Raw genomic sequence first — 14,201 nt, 5'->3', positions numbered from 1 at the left:
AAAAGGTTGGAGAGAGGACACTCAATGGCTTAGAAGAGTGATAATGAAATATAAAACTTTTCTTCTGTCTCCAGCTCCCACTTCAGATTGATGTATTGGGAAGCAAGGTGTACCCAGAGGAAGTCAATATGATGCTTCCCAATTCTTGTTTGGCTGGAGCTAGGAATTTTTCATCACAGTGGGCATTTTCTCTTCTCCAGGCTCAGCTCCACTGCAAGACTGTCAACCCGGCAGATTTACTTTTTAGGTTGTACAGTCCCACTTAAAATTCCTCCTTAGCTGACTGAATGTCAGCTTAGAAACAGCCACATGTGGTATTTAAAAGTAGGTGGATGCACTGAAGTGCCACTTGGGGTAAAGAGCAGCCACTGTGTAGTTAAGAAAAGGAGTACTTGTGGCACCTTAGAGACTAACCAATTTATTTGAGCGTGAGCTTTCGTGACCTACAGCTCATAAGGAAGCTCGTGTAGTAGCTAGGTCAGTGGTTGTCAACCTTTTCTAATGTGGACTCCTAAAAAATTTCAAATGTAGGTGTGGACCCTTTTGAAAATCTTAGACATAGTCTGTGGATGCCCAGGGGTCCGTGAACCACAGGTTGATAACCACTGTTCTATGGTAACAACAACCTTTTCTGGGCCCTTAGACGTAGTCTGCAGACCCAGGGGTCCATGGACCACAGGTTGAAAACTACTGATTTAGGTTCATTAGTTCTGAAAGCTGTTTTCCCATGAATAGAGCTCTCATTATGCCATCTTTAAGCCTGACATGAGAGAGCCTTCTAATGCAAAGACTTTTGAACCAAAAGATGCCTCTGTTTCTTTTTTGTGGATTGTTTTCCAAGATTAGTATTGGGAAACTGCTCCTCCCCTGTGAGGCTGCTGTCATGTGGAATTCTGCAGGGTTCCATTCCATCACCCCTCTTGTGTAAAGTGTATAGAGAGTTTTTCAGTGCATTAGTCTGGAGACTGGGCTATGGTTTTTCAGTACTATGATGAGTCTTGATACAAGGCTTTACCTCTCCCTCACCCAATCTTATTCAATGTCTGGGTAAGATTTGGGAAAGAATGGGCATTAGCAGGCTGAGACTTCGACTAGACAAGACCGAAGGGATGTTAATTTGGTAGGGAAAAAAACCAGAGGATATAGCAAGAATTATATGATTCCCATTGAGGGGGTGTGTCTGTTATTCACAAGTCAAATTCACAAACTAGTATTCTTGTGAAAAGTGGGTGCCTACTTGACATCACTGAAGACTGAAGTCCTCCATCCATAGAACAGTTATAGTACAGAATTCTAGACAATTACTACTTGTAAGATAGCTCAACTCCGAGCTGGGGAATAAAAAGACATTTCTATGGTTGTTTAGGATTTAAGGTTCTTAAGGGTTTAGAGGGTTTCAGCCTCATAGGGTATGTCTACACTGCAGTTAAACATTGATGGCTGGCCTATGTCTGTTGACTCGAGCTTGTGGGGACTGCAGGGCTATAAAATTGTGATGTAGATGTTTGGGCTCAGGGACCATCCCGCCTCATGTGGATAAAAAATTTTATGGAAGATTTTCAATAACAAAATATGTACCTACTGGCAATAAAATGCTTTCATAACTTTCAAAGTTTTTTTTCAATGGTTTCAACAGCTTTGTAAGAGAGTCCAAAGGTCTACGTTTCTGTCTAGAACTCAACAGTCGTGACAGGTAATATCAGCAATATGGAGAAGATTAATTTCACTCACTTTGATTACATATATCAAACAAGATCAGATGGTAGCAACTTTCTGTCACTATTCAATAAAATTGTTTCAGGCTGGTAATCTAATGGAGAACAACTCCATAACCTACTACCAACCCTCCAAATTACTCAGTGTGAAAAATTATTTTTTTCTGTTTGGTGGAAATTCTGTATTGGCTCTCATTGATTCCGTCTACGAAGTTTTGTTGATTTCCTTCTAATCCACATAATTTTAATGACAATATTTACTTTTTTTTAACACGTCCATACTATGATGCATCTGTCCAAAGATTTTTTTTTTAGAGAAGATTCAGCAGGATCAAATTAGTTATATGTCCATAGATTGTTTACTACCCTTTTGTCCCAAAATTGTAATTTTTTTAGAAACCCAACTTGTAAATTCCTATAATTGGTAAGCGTGAGCACAAAATTTTTTTTGCTTCTCCAGTTGGTGCACTTTAAGTGATTTAAAACAGTTCCTGTTAGCTATTGCATACTGAATAATTTCTTGATGACCAAGTAATACATTACCACCAATTTTCTCTTTGAAAAATTTAAACAGCAGCAAGACATTTAGGATGAACATCTAAGATTACATTTCCCATTTTTCAGAAGATCCAGCATGTCCAACACTTGATCCTAATTTAATCCACTCCCATATTTTAGTGCAAGCTGTTTTTAAAATGACATCTATTTTGTTTAGCAAGGAGAGACATTCAGTCTCTTCTCTTACACCATGCTTGCTTGCATTTCCCCCTTTTTCCTCAATAAATCCTTTGCATAAATGATCAAGATGTGTCTCTAAGGGGACAATTTGAACATTAAGAATTCCTAACTCTCACTGTGTAGGATTTTATATTCAATTTTTCTTCTTGTTTCTGTTGTTGATATTTAATTTCATTTAAAATAGTAGTAGTGTTTTAAGTTTTGAGTGCAATTATATAATCTGCTGATATGGAACATTGTACATATTGGTGAACTCGGATCTCTAGAAATTGTTGTATTTTAGTATGTCTAATTTTCTTCCCCATGTGTCCTCTAGCTTTTTATGTGGCGTTTTCCCCCATAATTCACACCAACATGCACTGGGACAACTTCTGAGTCCCAAGTCTTAGCCAGCAGTGTGCAAAGCATATATATGAAGAATGGGATTGTAGATTTTCTACTGCTGTGTTTTGAGATTTGTGGTGATGGTTAACAAGGCAGGGGTCTAAATAATTTTTCTTGTGGCAGAATAGAGAACTGAACTATTAAATGTTTCAAGTTGATTTATATCATAACAGTAACATAAAAGCCCACGTAGATTTACATATTTCCCTTGAACTACTAGCGGTACCATTTGTTTTTATATAATGCTGTTTGAATTCAGATGATCGAATTCTACACGCTGGCATCTATTTCAGATATGTTTATTTATTATCTTAGATTTGCTTAGTATTGTATCCCAGGAAAAGTTTACCACACTTTCAGCTTTACTGGCCATTATTTTATTAGTTTTGCCAGTTTTTAGTATTATTTATTTAATTACTAGTAAGTATATATGATATTCAATAATTCATAGCTGTTTTATTATTTTATTTATTTTTGCATCTCTACAACAAATGGGAGTGCTTTGTAAATGACATTATTTGATTATGATAAATATGAAGGAAAAGCACTGAATTAACTATTATTCTTTTAGGACAAGATTACCACCTTGAAATCAGCCCTGAGTAAGGGGCAGAACGTAGTAATGTTGTGTGGCCCCAGAAGCAGAACATAAACAGAATTGTGACTGAAGAGTCACAATTTGGTCACTGGTTCCCCCTTGTTTTTCTTATGTTAACATTTTAGATAAACTGATCAGAACTAACACTGGTGTTTTTTGTTTTTGAAAGTTTTAAAAATCTATTTTGGTATGACAGTAAAACTGAAGTATCTGGTGAAAGAATTTTGCTGTTTTTCGAATCATAACTGCATGAAGCAAAACAAGCCTAAGTCTTGGATTTATCTACAATTAGACAATCCTTGATGTGTCATATTATAACTAGTCTTTTTATTATAACCCACTAATAAACTCGCTGGAACTCCAGCATCAGGAGTATACTGGTTTCTGTAAGAGTGGGAAAGTTTACACTAATTGTGAATGTCAGCCATTCTAACATGTAGTCCAGAACCAGTGAGGTGCTTTGTATTGTTTCTGTAGTAATTGAAAGGGAAATTAAAATTTTGTGAAGTCCAGTTGTTTGAGGTTTACAGGTTTTTTAACTCGACTAATATCAAACATTTTATCAATTTCTTGCGAATATTTGTTCCTATGTTAACTTATAAAACAGATCCAACTTCAGAGATGTTCCTCATGCTTTCTTTGAGTAAAGCTATGGAACATTTAATTGCTTGCACCCATTTTCATGGATGCATGAACTTGCTAGATGAATACCATCAGAGCAGTTATTTCTGCAATTATCCTTGCTCCTGTTTGTATGCAGCCCTATACTTCCTGAACTGTCTGTGGCTGCATGGGGGTTACAGTCCTCTCCCTGGCAAACAAAAGTTTAAAAATAAAAAATACCCGAACGGGGAGTCACACTCTCAAAACTCTTTCATCAAAGTAGCAAAGATTGCTTTAATTCATGGAGCCACAGCACTCCTTATGAAGACTGCCAGATCTTGCTTGAAGGAGCAGAGAATGAAATGGGTGTGGGTGGGACAAGAAGCCCATTTATTTGTTTTTAAATAAATACTTCATATGTTTATAGTTTTTATAGCATTTATGGAGTCATTGAAATTAGAGATGGAAAAGATTTCTCTGTTAGTTATAGCCCATTGCCCTACCTTTGCCAACTTGTTTTCAAGTGTTTTTTATAATGTAGTTTTTAAATGACCACTATTTAAACTATTCCTCGGCATGTTTCCTGATAACCATCCTGAATTTTCCTTTGCGGAATTTCATCCCATCCTATTTATAAACTCTTGGAGTATCATTATAGACCCAGACAGAGATAAATTATTTTCTGAAAGTCCACATTTCTTGGTCAAAGTATAGTCAAGGTCTAGACTCCAGAGAAAATAATACAAAAATAGTAATAATAATGATTGCAATAATAATACATAAATAAAAAGATTTTGTGGTCCATTGAAAAGCATCTGGTGTCCTGATTTGACCCGTGATCTGCCTATTGATTACCCTGGACCCAGATTTTTAAAGGTATTCAGGCATGTAGGAATTGACTGTTAATGGAATTTAGGCTTCTATGTGCCTAAATCCTTTTTGAGAATGAGCTTTAGGCTCCTACAGGAGTTAGGTGTTGCAATGCTGAATGCAGTAATGCCTGAATACCTCTAAAAATCTGGCCTTAAGTGTCTAGGTAATTAGAAGACTTATATCACTGAAGGACCTGATAACCTCCCAAGTATTTATGGATTTATCCTCCACACATCCCAATGAGGAAGGAAAATTTCATTATTCCCATTTCACTGATGCAGAACTATCACCCAGAGGCATGAAGTGAATTGCCCAAGTCAAATAAACCAGTTTTCCTGAGTCCCACTGCAGTGCCTTTAACCACAATATCATTCTTCTCTCTCTCTCCCTCAAATAGGTATACACTACTACCCATCCTGGCTCCTAAATCCTCCTTAGTAATCATTTAGACAAGCTACACCTATTTATTTATCTTCATTTTTTTGATAAGTCATCCCACTAGACAATCATTTTTATTGCTCTTCTCTGAATTCACACCGTGTGTGTCAACCTCTTCCTGGTTGCCCACCCATCTTAAGTCAAACATTATAATGTTATGCTGTTCTGCCATTACTGCTTTCCAAAATTTTCCTAACATTGTATACCTTTGTTTTGATTTATTTTTTCCTCACTGTATTACTTTGCATTTAATGGGTTCATTCCCATTGAAATTCCAATTGCTGCTTTTCACATTATTTGTTTGTTTCATCACATTCATAACACACTTTCCTTTTTTAACATTAACTTTTCAGACTTTGAACTTAAATAGTGGATTATTCCACTAAATTTCAGGAGTTAAAACTTGTAGTTGTTCAAGAGTGTTTTCTGTTTGGCAATGTATATTTGAATTGTTCTTTCTAATTTGCTGAAGGTTTTTGTTTGTTTAAATCATTGCACAGGACAATTTAGCTGATGTAAGCTAATGTACAATGATGCTTTATTTTGAAGACAGGGTTACTTGCCTAATTAATTGTGCTGGCCAAGAACAAGAAAAAAAAAGTAAAGCATTCGTATTATTATAGGTAAATTAACATATACCCATATCAAATCTGTGGTAAATGTTTAAAGGGTCTGCTTTTAGTACACTAAAGGGAATTACACTGATATTTTGATAACAAAAAGAACAAAGATTTTCTTTTTAAAAACTGCAGAATTAATTGAACTGATGGACAGTGGATGCTGTGTTTTTTAAAAAAAAATCTATAGAAGCAAAATCCTGTTTGCTGTATTTATTATTGGTTTCTGAAATAAGCAATGTTTTATTAGAGCTGGATCTGGCACATGCCTGGATATATGATGTACAAGCTTTTCCTTTAAAAAACAGCTGAATCATGCTTTCTGCTGACCCTGAAAGCTGTAAAAGAGTATGAGATTTCTCATGTTCCCACTTCAGGATATAAATAGTATAACTGCCCACAGTAAAGTTACCACAGAGCTCTTTATAAGCAAGCACATTTATTCTTAAGGTAAAAGCATTACATAGAAAACATATTTAAAACAGTCAAAGAGTCTACATTCATGCTAATAAGCTTGCCAGAGATCACCCCAACTCCCAACCAAGGCCTCTGGCAGGTGAACAGTACTTCAAACCCCACCAAGGGGTTTTGCTATGGTCACAAGTTCACAACAGCTATTAGCTCAGAAGAAGCACATTCATGAAAAGTTTAGTCCCCTCTTTATAAAACCCGGGTCTTTAATCTGAGATAAGTAATTTGTAAACTGTGAGTTTCTTCTCAGAGCATAGCTTCAAAAGTCTGGGGTTTTGCATAACCGTAGGATTTTTCATTTGCATACACTTCTCCCTAGAGATTTCCTGGGAAACCCACTTAACTTTAAAAGTTCACATTGTTTCAAATAGTCCTTTGAAGCTCATAATGCTTCCCAGGTTTTACATTAGTCAGAACTTCTCTCTAGAGATGTGTCAAAGTCAGATTCAGGACTCACATAATTTCTCAGACCACTCTGTTTATTAGCAAAGCGCTTTGCCAATGCACCCAGATATGTGAGCCCTTCTCTGAGACTCAGGCTAACTTATTTATACAAATAAGCCAAAGCCAATTTAACATAAGAGACAAAAGGAAGCAGAAACTGACAAATATACATACATATCTTATTTGCATACTAACATTTACCAATCTCCTAGCTCAGTAGGAGCTCTAAGTTAATTAGTTTGAGGACCCATTGTCTCACACTCCTTAATGTTTCTCTTCCTGACAACTATATTTCAACAAACCCTTCAAGTAGCATTTCTTTAATGAATTATAATTTCAATATAATTCATTCTACTTTCACAATCCCTCCTTTTCGTCAAGCTACGCAATAAACAACAATGACTGGGTTCCACATATCAATCGTTCTTTATCTCTTTGTTCATCAGTGATATTTAAAATCATCAAATTAGCACTCTGGTTTGGGGCAGCTATCTGTGTAGCATGCCTGACACAATTTTGGATACAACAGGAAAGTAACTGAAAACATACAAAAATTATTAGGATTCCAAACAGGAGAGTTAGGGCTCCCTGAAACAACCAGTTTCCTATGCCAGAGAAATTGAAAAGGTTACTTAGCCACTTCCATAAAGAACTTGGCTCTTCGTGCAGAAGATATGCGATTTGTTCTCAGTGGCTAGCATGATCTATTACCTCATTGGTGTTGTCTGGTATATACACACAGCAGTCTTTTCCAATGAGAGCACAAGTTCCTCCTTTTGCTGCCAGCACTATGTCCAATGCCTGACGGTTTTGGAGGGCCATCTGTCGGATTGCCCCTGTTTCTTTGGCCAGGGCTCTTAAACTTTCTCCGGTTTCATTTGCCATTATTTCAACTACTGCTTGTAACCTTAGGAGCCTTTTTGCATGGTGTATTACTCCCCCTCATGGTATGAAGGAACCGCCAATGGCCTCTTCCCAGGTTAAGGGGCTTATGTTATTTACATACCATTGGGCATCTGTTAAGTCCCTTCTTTTTCACCTGAAATTGCGGATGCGTTCTCAAGGGAAGGTTCCTAGCACTCGGAATTGGGGAAGAGTCGGGCGGGATAACAGATTCCTGACCAATTAGCTGGTAGTGCGGTATAAGCTGTGGTCCCACACACCCAGTGATGGCCTATTAAGGCCGGGAAGGGTCGGTTGCACCCATTTGTCATATAGGTGTTTGCAAAGGAGGAGGAGTATCCCCCACAGGGTACAGCGTAATTCTCCTTACGAGGAGTGGTGTTATTTGCATGACTGTAGGGGGAACATGAGATTGATTTCTCTGTTTGATCCCAGATTGAGAAAAAAATTCATATCTCCATACCCGGCCCGCCACTTTTTAGTTTTGTTTGAATAATCCCATACACCATTGGCCACAATATGCTGAAGGCAACGGCTTTTCCCCAGATCCAGCCCTGTCCCATTACACACCCAACACCAGTGACCTTTTCCCTCCACCGCACTTATCCATTTAGATGCATTTATTCCCACCGCTTCCCAAGTGTCATTGCTGTTCCATATTTTGTTAAACGGACGAGGCCCTCCAGTGAGGTTTGGGGACTTGAGTGGGATAGCCAGGACAGGAACACCAGTTTGAGAGTGGGCTGGGATGTGGCTGCAGACTCAGCAATTAGAAATATTAAGGGTCTGAGGTATCCACACCTGCTGCTGGATAAAAGAATTATCATCGTGGTCTCCCCAAACCGTAAGATACCAGCAGCCGAGAAACAGGCAGAGGCGCATGTTGGAGGCAAGGCTCTTCTGGTTCTGACAACCTCAACTGAGGGAACCGTGGTTTTACGCCCACCGGGTTTTTTTTTTTTCTCGTCTGCTTCTGGCAACCCTTACGAGAGCGTAGATTGTAAGGTATTGCAGACTGTTCCTCTACGTCTTCTTCTGGAGTCAAAATTGACTCTGCATTGTCCTGAGGTGATGATTGGTTCTCTGGGGATGGTGCCTTCTTACACTGTGAAGCATGTATCCATGCTGCGATGCCAGATAGTTTAACAGCCGTCTGTGTAGTAAGCAGTACCTGATGAGGACCCTTCCACCAGGGCTCCAAGGAGTGCTTTCGACGATGGTGCTGTACGTAGACCCAATCACCTGGCTCGAGGTTGTGGCAAGCGTCAGAGGTGGGTTCCGTGGGCCAGGCGGCTCGAACCTGTGAATGGAAGTGACTTACACTTGCATTAGTCCCTTGCAATACTGAAGAAGCACACTGTGAGTCAAGTTTAAATCTGGAACGGGAGTAATGGTAGTCATAGCTCGCATAGGGCGTCCCATAACAATTTCAAAGGGACTTAATTTATGCCTTTGGGATGGAGTGGATCTCATGTCCATAAGGGCTAATGATAAGGCTATTGGCCAGCTTAATCCTGTAGAGTCAAAAATTTTAGCAAGCTTATTCTTAAGTACACCTGTCAAGGTTCCTCCCCCACTCTGAACTCTAGGGTACAGATGTGGGGACCTGCATGAAAGCCTCCTAAGCTTACTTTTACCAGCTTAGGTTAAAACTTCCCCAAGGTACAAATTAATTTTATCCTTTGTCCTTGGAATATCCACTGCCACCACCAAACTCAAACTGGGTTGACTGGGAAATGTAGTTTGGACACGTCTTTCCCCCCAAAATCCTCCCAACCCTTGCACCCCACTTCCTGGGAAAGGTTTGGTAAAAATCCTCACCAATTTGCATAGGTGACCACAGACCCAAACCCTTGGATCTGAGAACAATGAAAAAGCATTCAGTTTTCTTACAAGAAGACTTTTAATAGAAACAGAAGTAAAGGAATCACCTCTGTAAAATCAGGATGGTAGATACCTTACAGGGTAATTAGATTCAAAACATAGAGAATCCCTCTAGGCAAAACCTTAAGTTACAAAAAAGACACACAGTCAGAAATAGTCATTCTATTCAGCACAGTTCTTTTCTCAGCCATTTAAAGAAATCATAATCTAACACATACCTAGCTAGATTACTTACTAAAAGTTCTAAGACTCCATTCCTGTTCTATACCTGGCAAAAGCAGCATATAGACAGACACAGACCCTTTGTTTCTCTCCATCCTCCCAGCTTTTGAAAGTATCTTGTCTCCTCATTGGTCATTTTGGTCAGGTGCCAGCGAGGTTACCTTTAGCTTCTTAACCCTTTACAGGTGAGAGGATTTTTCCTCTGGCCAGGAGGGATTTTAAAGGGGTTTACCCTTCCCTTTATATTTATGACAACACCATTTCGTCTTTCAACTGCACCTGCACTCTGTGGGTGGTAGGGACAGTGCAACAGGTGTTTGATATGCAATACACGGTCCAGGTGTTGAACAAGTTGTCCAGTAAAATGTGTATCCCGATCACTGGACAGAGTAGCAGGAATTCCCTTGGCAGGCATAATATAATTTATCAAACATTTGGCAACAAACAGTGAGTCAGCCTTGCAACAAGGAAAGGCTTCAATCCAATCAGAGAATAAACATACCATAACCAATATAAATTCATATTGTTGACACTTAGGCATTTGTAGAAAATCAAGTTGCGAATGCAAGAACGGTGCTTGAGGCAGACCCCGGAACCCCTGGGCCACTTTTACAGGTTTAGCAATAGTATGGCTTTGGCAAATGGTACAGGCTGCACAGTGGCAGGCTGCAAAAGAGCTAAAATGGGGGGGCCACCATCCTGTCTTAGTTACAGCAGAGACCATCCCCTTCTTTCCGACATGCGAAACACCATGTAGCAGGGCGGCCAGAGATGGGTAGAGTGAAAAAGGGGCTACAAAGGTACCAGTAGGCGAGCGCCAAAAAGAATCGGGATGTAGAGAGCAACCTTGGGCAACCCAGGATTCTTTCTCAGTTTCTGGGGCAGAGTCTTGGAGCAGGGTGAGGTCAGTGAGGGACCATGAGGGTAAGAGGAGAGCGGAGAACAAGGGAATCAGACATTTCGACTAGGTGTGCTGCAGCAGCCACAGCACGCAGGCAGGGGGGTAAGCCTTGGGCAACAGGGTCTAAAGTGGCAGAGAAATAAGCCACTGGACGGTTCTTTTCTCCGTGCATCTGAGTGAGAACTCCAAGTGCACACCCAGATTGTTCGTGGCAGAAAAGGGTAAAAGGCTTAGAATAGTCAGGCAGCCCTAAGGCAGGGGCAGAAGCCAAACCCTGTTTGAGGGAAACAAAGGCAGAATTGGCCTCAGGGGGCCATGGCAGGGGTCAGGCACAGAGAAAAGAGTGAGTTCCTGGAGAGGTTTTGCAAGGGAGGCATATTGGGGAATTCATTGTCTGCAAAATCCAGCCATAACTAAAAACTTCTGGACCTGGCGTGGGGAGCAGGGTCGGGGAAAGCTAAGGATAGCTTGGACGCGGGTGGGAGAAAGTGCATGGGAACCCTGGGAGAGGAGAAAGCCAAGGTATGTGACAGAAGCTTGACAGAGTTGTAGTTTAGAGCAAGAAGCTTTGTGACCCTTATTTGCTAGGGCAGTAAGGAGCACTAAAGAGTCCGTTTCAGAGGCAGACAATGAAGGGGAACAGAGGAGTAGATCATCTATATATTGGACAAGTGTGGACCTGGACAGGAAAACAAGGTCAGCAAGGTCTCAGGCTAATGCTGGGGAAAAATATGATGGGCTTTCAGTATACCCCTGGGGCAGTGTGGTCCATGTGTACTGTTGCCCCTCGTAAGAAAAGGCAAACAGGAACTGGGAGTCAGGGTGAACCAGGATGGAAAAGAAAGCAGAGCACAAATCAACAACAGTAAAATGAGTTGCATCTGGTGGGATAGAAGCCAGAATCTTTGAGAGAGGCAAGTTTTGATTCTGTCCACCTATGATTTGCCTCTTCCCACCACTGCATGAAACAATCAACCTCTCCTTTTGCCAATTTAGTTTTAGGTTGGCCGAGTTTGCTTTTAAGACGTCTACTCAGTCTTTGTCCCAAGATCCTAACAGTGGCCACTGAATTTTGGGATTCTCCTGAGTTAGCCTAGACCATTTTTCCAGAAATTTACAGGAGTCCAGACCCTTCCTAAAATACATAAAATGAGCCGGTGTTCCTTTAGGGAACTGTCCCGACATAGACATCTGGTTACCCATACAGGAGGACTTTACACACCAATCACACAAGAAGGAAAGTCGGGTTTGTCAGAGCGATGCCCGGTGCAACACACAAAAGGAGCCCACAGGCTACTGCCTCAATCGCCCTTGTTTTCACACCAACGGTTTTACCCAAGGCGCGGTGCGGCTGCGATTGTGCAGATTTCACTCACTCAGATCGTGGGGACAGGGACCCTTTGGTCAGCCGATCCCCGGATGGAGATGGCGCCCAGACTCAAACACACCATAGGGAGGATGGATAGACACAGAGACAAGACAGTCCTCAGTCCGAACAAAACACAGAAATAATTACCTGACCAGATTCCTGATGTCAGATCCCGGGATCCCTACCAGAACAGAGTGGGAACCAACAGGTTCAATGGCGTAGACTTCACTGTGGTCATGCACTCTTCCGTTCTGGTGGAGGACCGCTCGGGCCAAATGCCCAGGTGCCGGCTTGCCACGGCAGTCCTAAGAACAGTCAGGAGTCACACGGCCCCAGTGAAGATGGTTGCCATCTTGGTGGAACTTCCAAATTGTCAAAGTCAGATTCAGGACTCACATAATTTGTCAGACCACTCTGTTTATTAGCAAAGCGCTTTGCCAATGCACCCAGATATGTGAGCCCCTCTCTGAGACTCAAGCTAACTTGTTTATACAAATAAGCCAAAGCCAATTTAACATAAGAGACAAAAGGAAGCAGAAACTGACAAATATACATACATATCTTATTTGCATACTAACATTTACCAATCTCCTAGCTCAGTAGGAGCTCTAAGTTAATTAGTTTGAGGACCCATTGTCTCACACTCCTTAATGTTTCTCTTCCTGACAACTATATTTCAACAAACCCTTCAAGTAGCATTTCTTTAATGAATTATAATTCATTCTACTTTCACAGATGTTACTTACAATTCCACAATAATACAAAGAATCATTGAAATGTAGGGCTGGAAGGAACCTCAAGAAGTCATAAACATTAACATTTTTGTTACAATGAACTCATAGATAATCATAGAGTTTAAGGCCAAAAGGGACCACTAGATCATCTAATCTGACCTCCTGTATAGCACAGGCCACCAACACCACCCAGCACCCACACACTAAACCCAAAACTGAAATAAGACTAAAGTGATATGGCAAAATTTGTGAATGATACAAAATTATTCAGGATAATTAGATCCAAAGCTAACTGTGAAGAGTTGCAAAGGGATCTCACTAAGCTGGGTGACTGGACAACAAAATGGTAGATTAAATTAAATTTTTATAAATGCAAAGTAATATACATTGGAAAACATGTTCCCAAGTATACATACAAAATCATGAGGCCCAAATTAGTTACTACTGAAGAATGAGATCTTGGGGTCATTGTGGATAGTTCTTTGAAAACATCCACTCAAGTGTTAGCAATTGTTAGGGAAAGGATGGAGGATAAAACAGAAAATATCATAATGCCACTATATAAATCCATGGTATGCCCACACCTTGAATACTGTGTGCAGTTCTTCCCATCTCAAAAAAGATACGTTAGAATTAGGGAAAGTACAGAGAAAAGCAACAGAAATGATTAGGGATATGTAACAGTTTCCATATGAGGAGAGATTAAAAAGAATGGGACTGTTCACCTTTAGAAAAGAAATGATTAAGGTGGGATATGAGAGGTCTATAAAATCATGAATGGTGTGGAGAAAGTGAATTAGGAAGTATTATTCACCTCTTCGCATAGCACAGGAAACAGGGGTCACCCAATTAAATTAATAGGCACAGTCAACATGAAGAACTTGTGAAGTCCAAAAGTATAACTGGGTTTGTCAGAAAAATAAAGGGAAGGGTAACCACCTTTCTGTATACAGTGCTATAAAATCCCTCCTGGCAAGAGGCAAAACCCTTTCACCTGGAAAGGGTTAAGAAGCTAGGATAACCTCGCTGGCACCTGACCCAAAATGACCTATGAGGGGACAAGAACATCTGAGGAACAGTGTGGGGGGGCAATAAACGTGGGGAAATAGTTTTACTTTGTGTAATGACCCATCCACTCCCAGTCTTTATTCAAGCCTAAGTTAATTGAATCCAGTTTGCAAATTAATTCCAATTCAGCAGTCTCTCGTTGAAGTCTGTTTTTGAAGTTTTTTTGTTGAAGAATTGCCACTTTTAGGTCTGTAACAGTCTCTACATAAAAGAATAAATGGACACAAATCAGACGTCAG

The 14,201-nt window shown here is 40.3% G+C and overlaps 1 protein-coding gene across 5 annotated transcripts in view; it reads left to right on the top strand.

The window, feature by feature from the left end:
* FBXL17 (F-box and leucine rich repeat protein 17) overlaps nucleotides 1-14,201 on the top strand; it is a 485,100-nt gene that overhangs the window by 286,879 nt on the left and 184,020 nt on the right. The window contains exon 7 of one of the 5 annotated variants that reach the window (XM_073344637.2): nucleotides 3,409-3,464. The exons of the other annotated variants lie outside the window; for them this stretch is intronic. Coding sequence (XP_073200738.1) covers nucleotides 3,409-3,427 — 19 coding nt within the window. The 3' untranslated portion in view covers nucleotides 3,428-3,464. Of the gene's footprint in view, nucleotides 1-3,408; nucleotides 3,465-14,201 lie in introns of those variants that run through there. 5 annotated transcript variants of the gene reach the window in all.

The sequence above is a fragment of the Lepidochelys kempii genome, chromosome 5 (assembly GCF_965140285.1).
Source record: "Lepidochelys kempii isolate rLepKem1 chromosome 5, rLepKem1.hap1, whole genome shotgun sequence".
NCBI lineage: Eukaryota > Metazoa > Chordata > Testudines > Cheloniidae > Lepidochelys > Lepidochelys kempii.
This window is presented reverse-complemented; position numbering and strand designations above follow the sequence as displayed.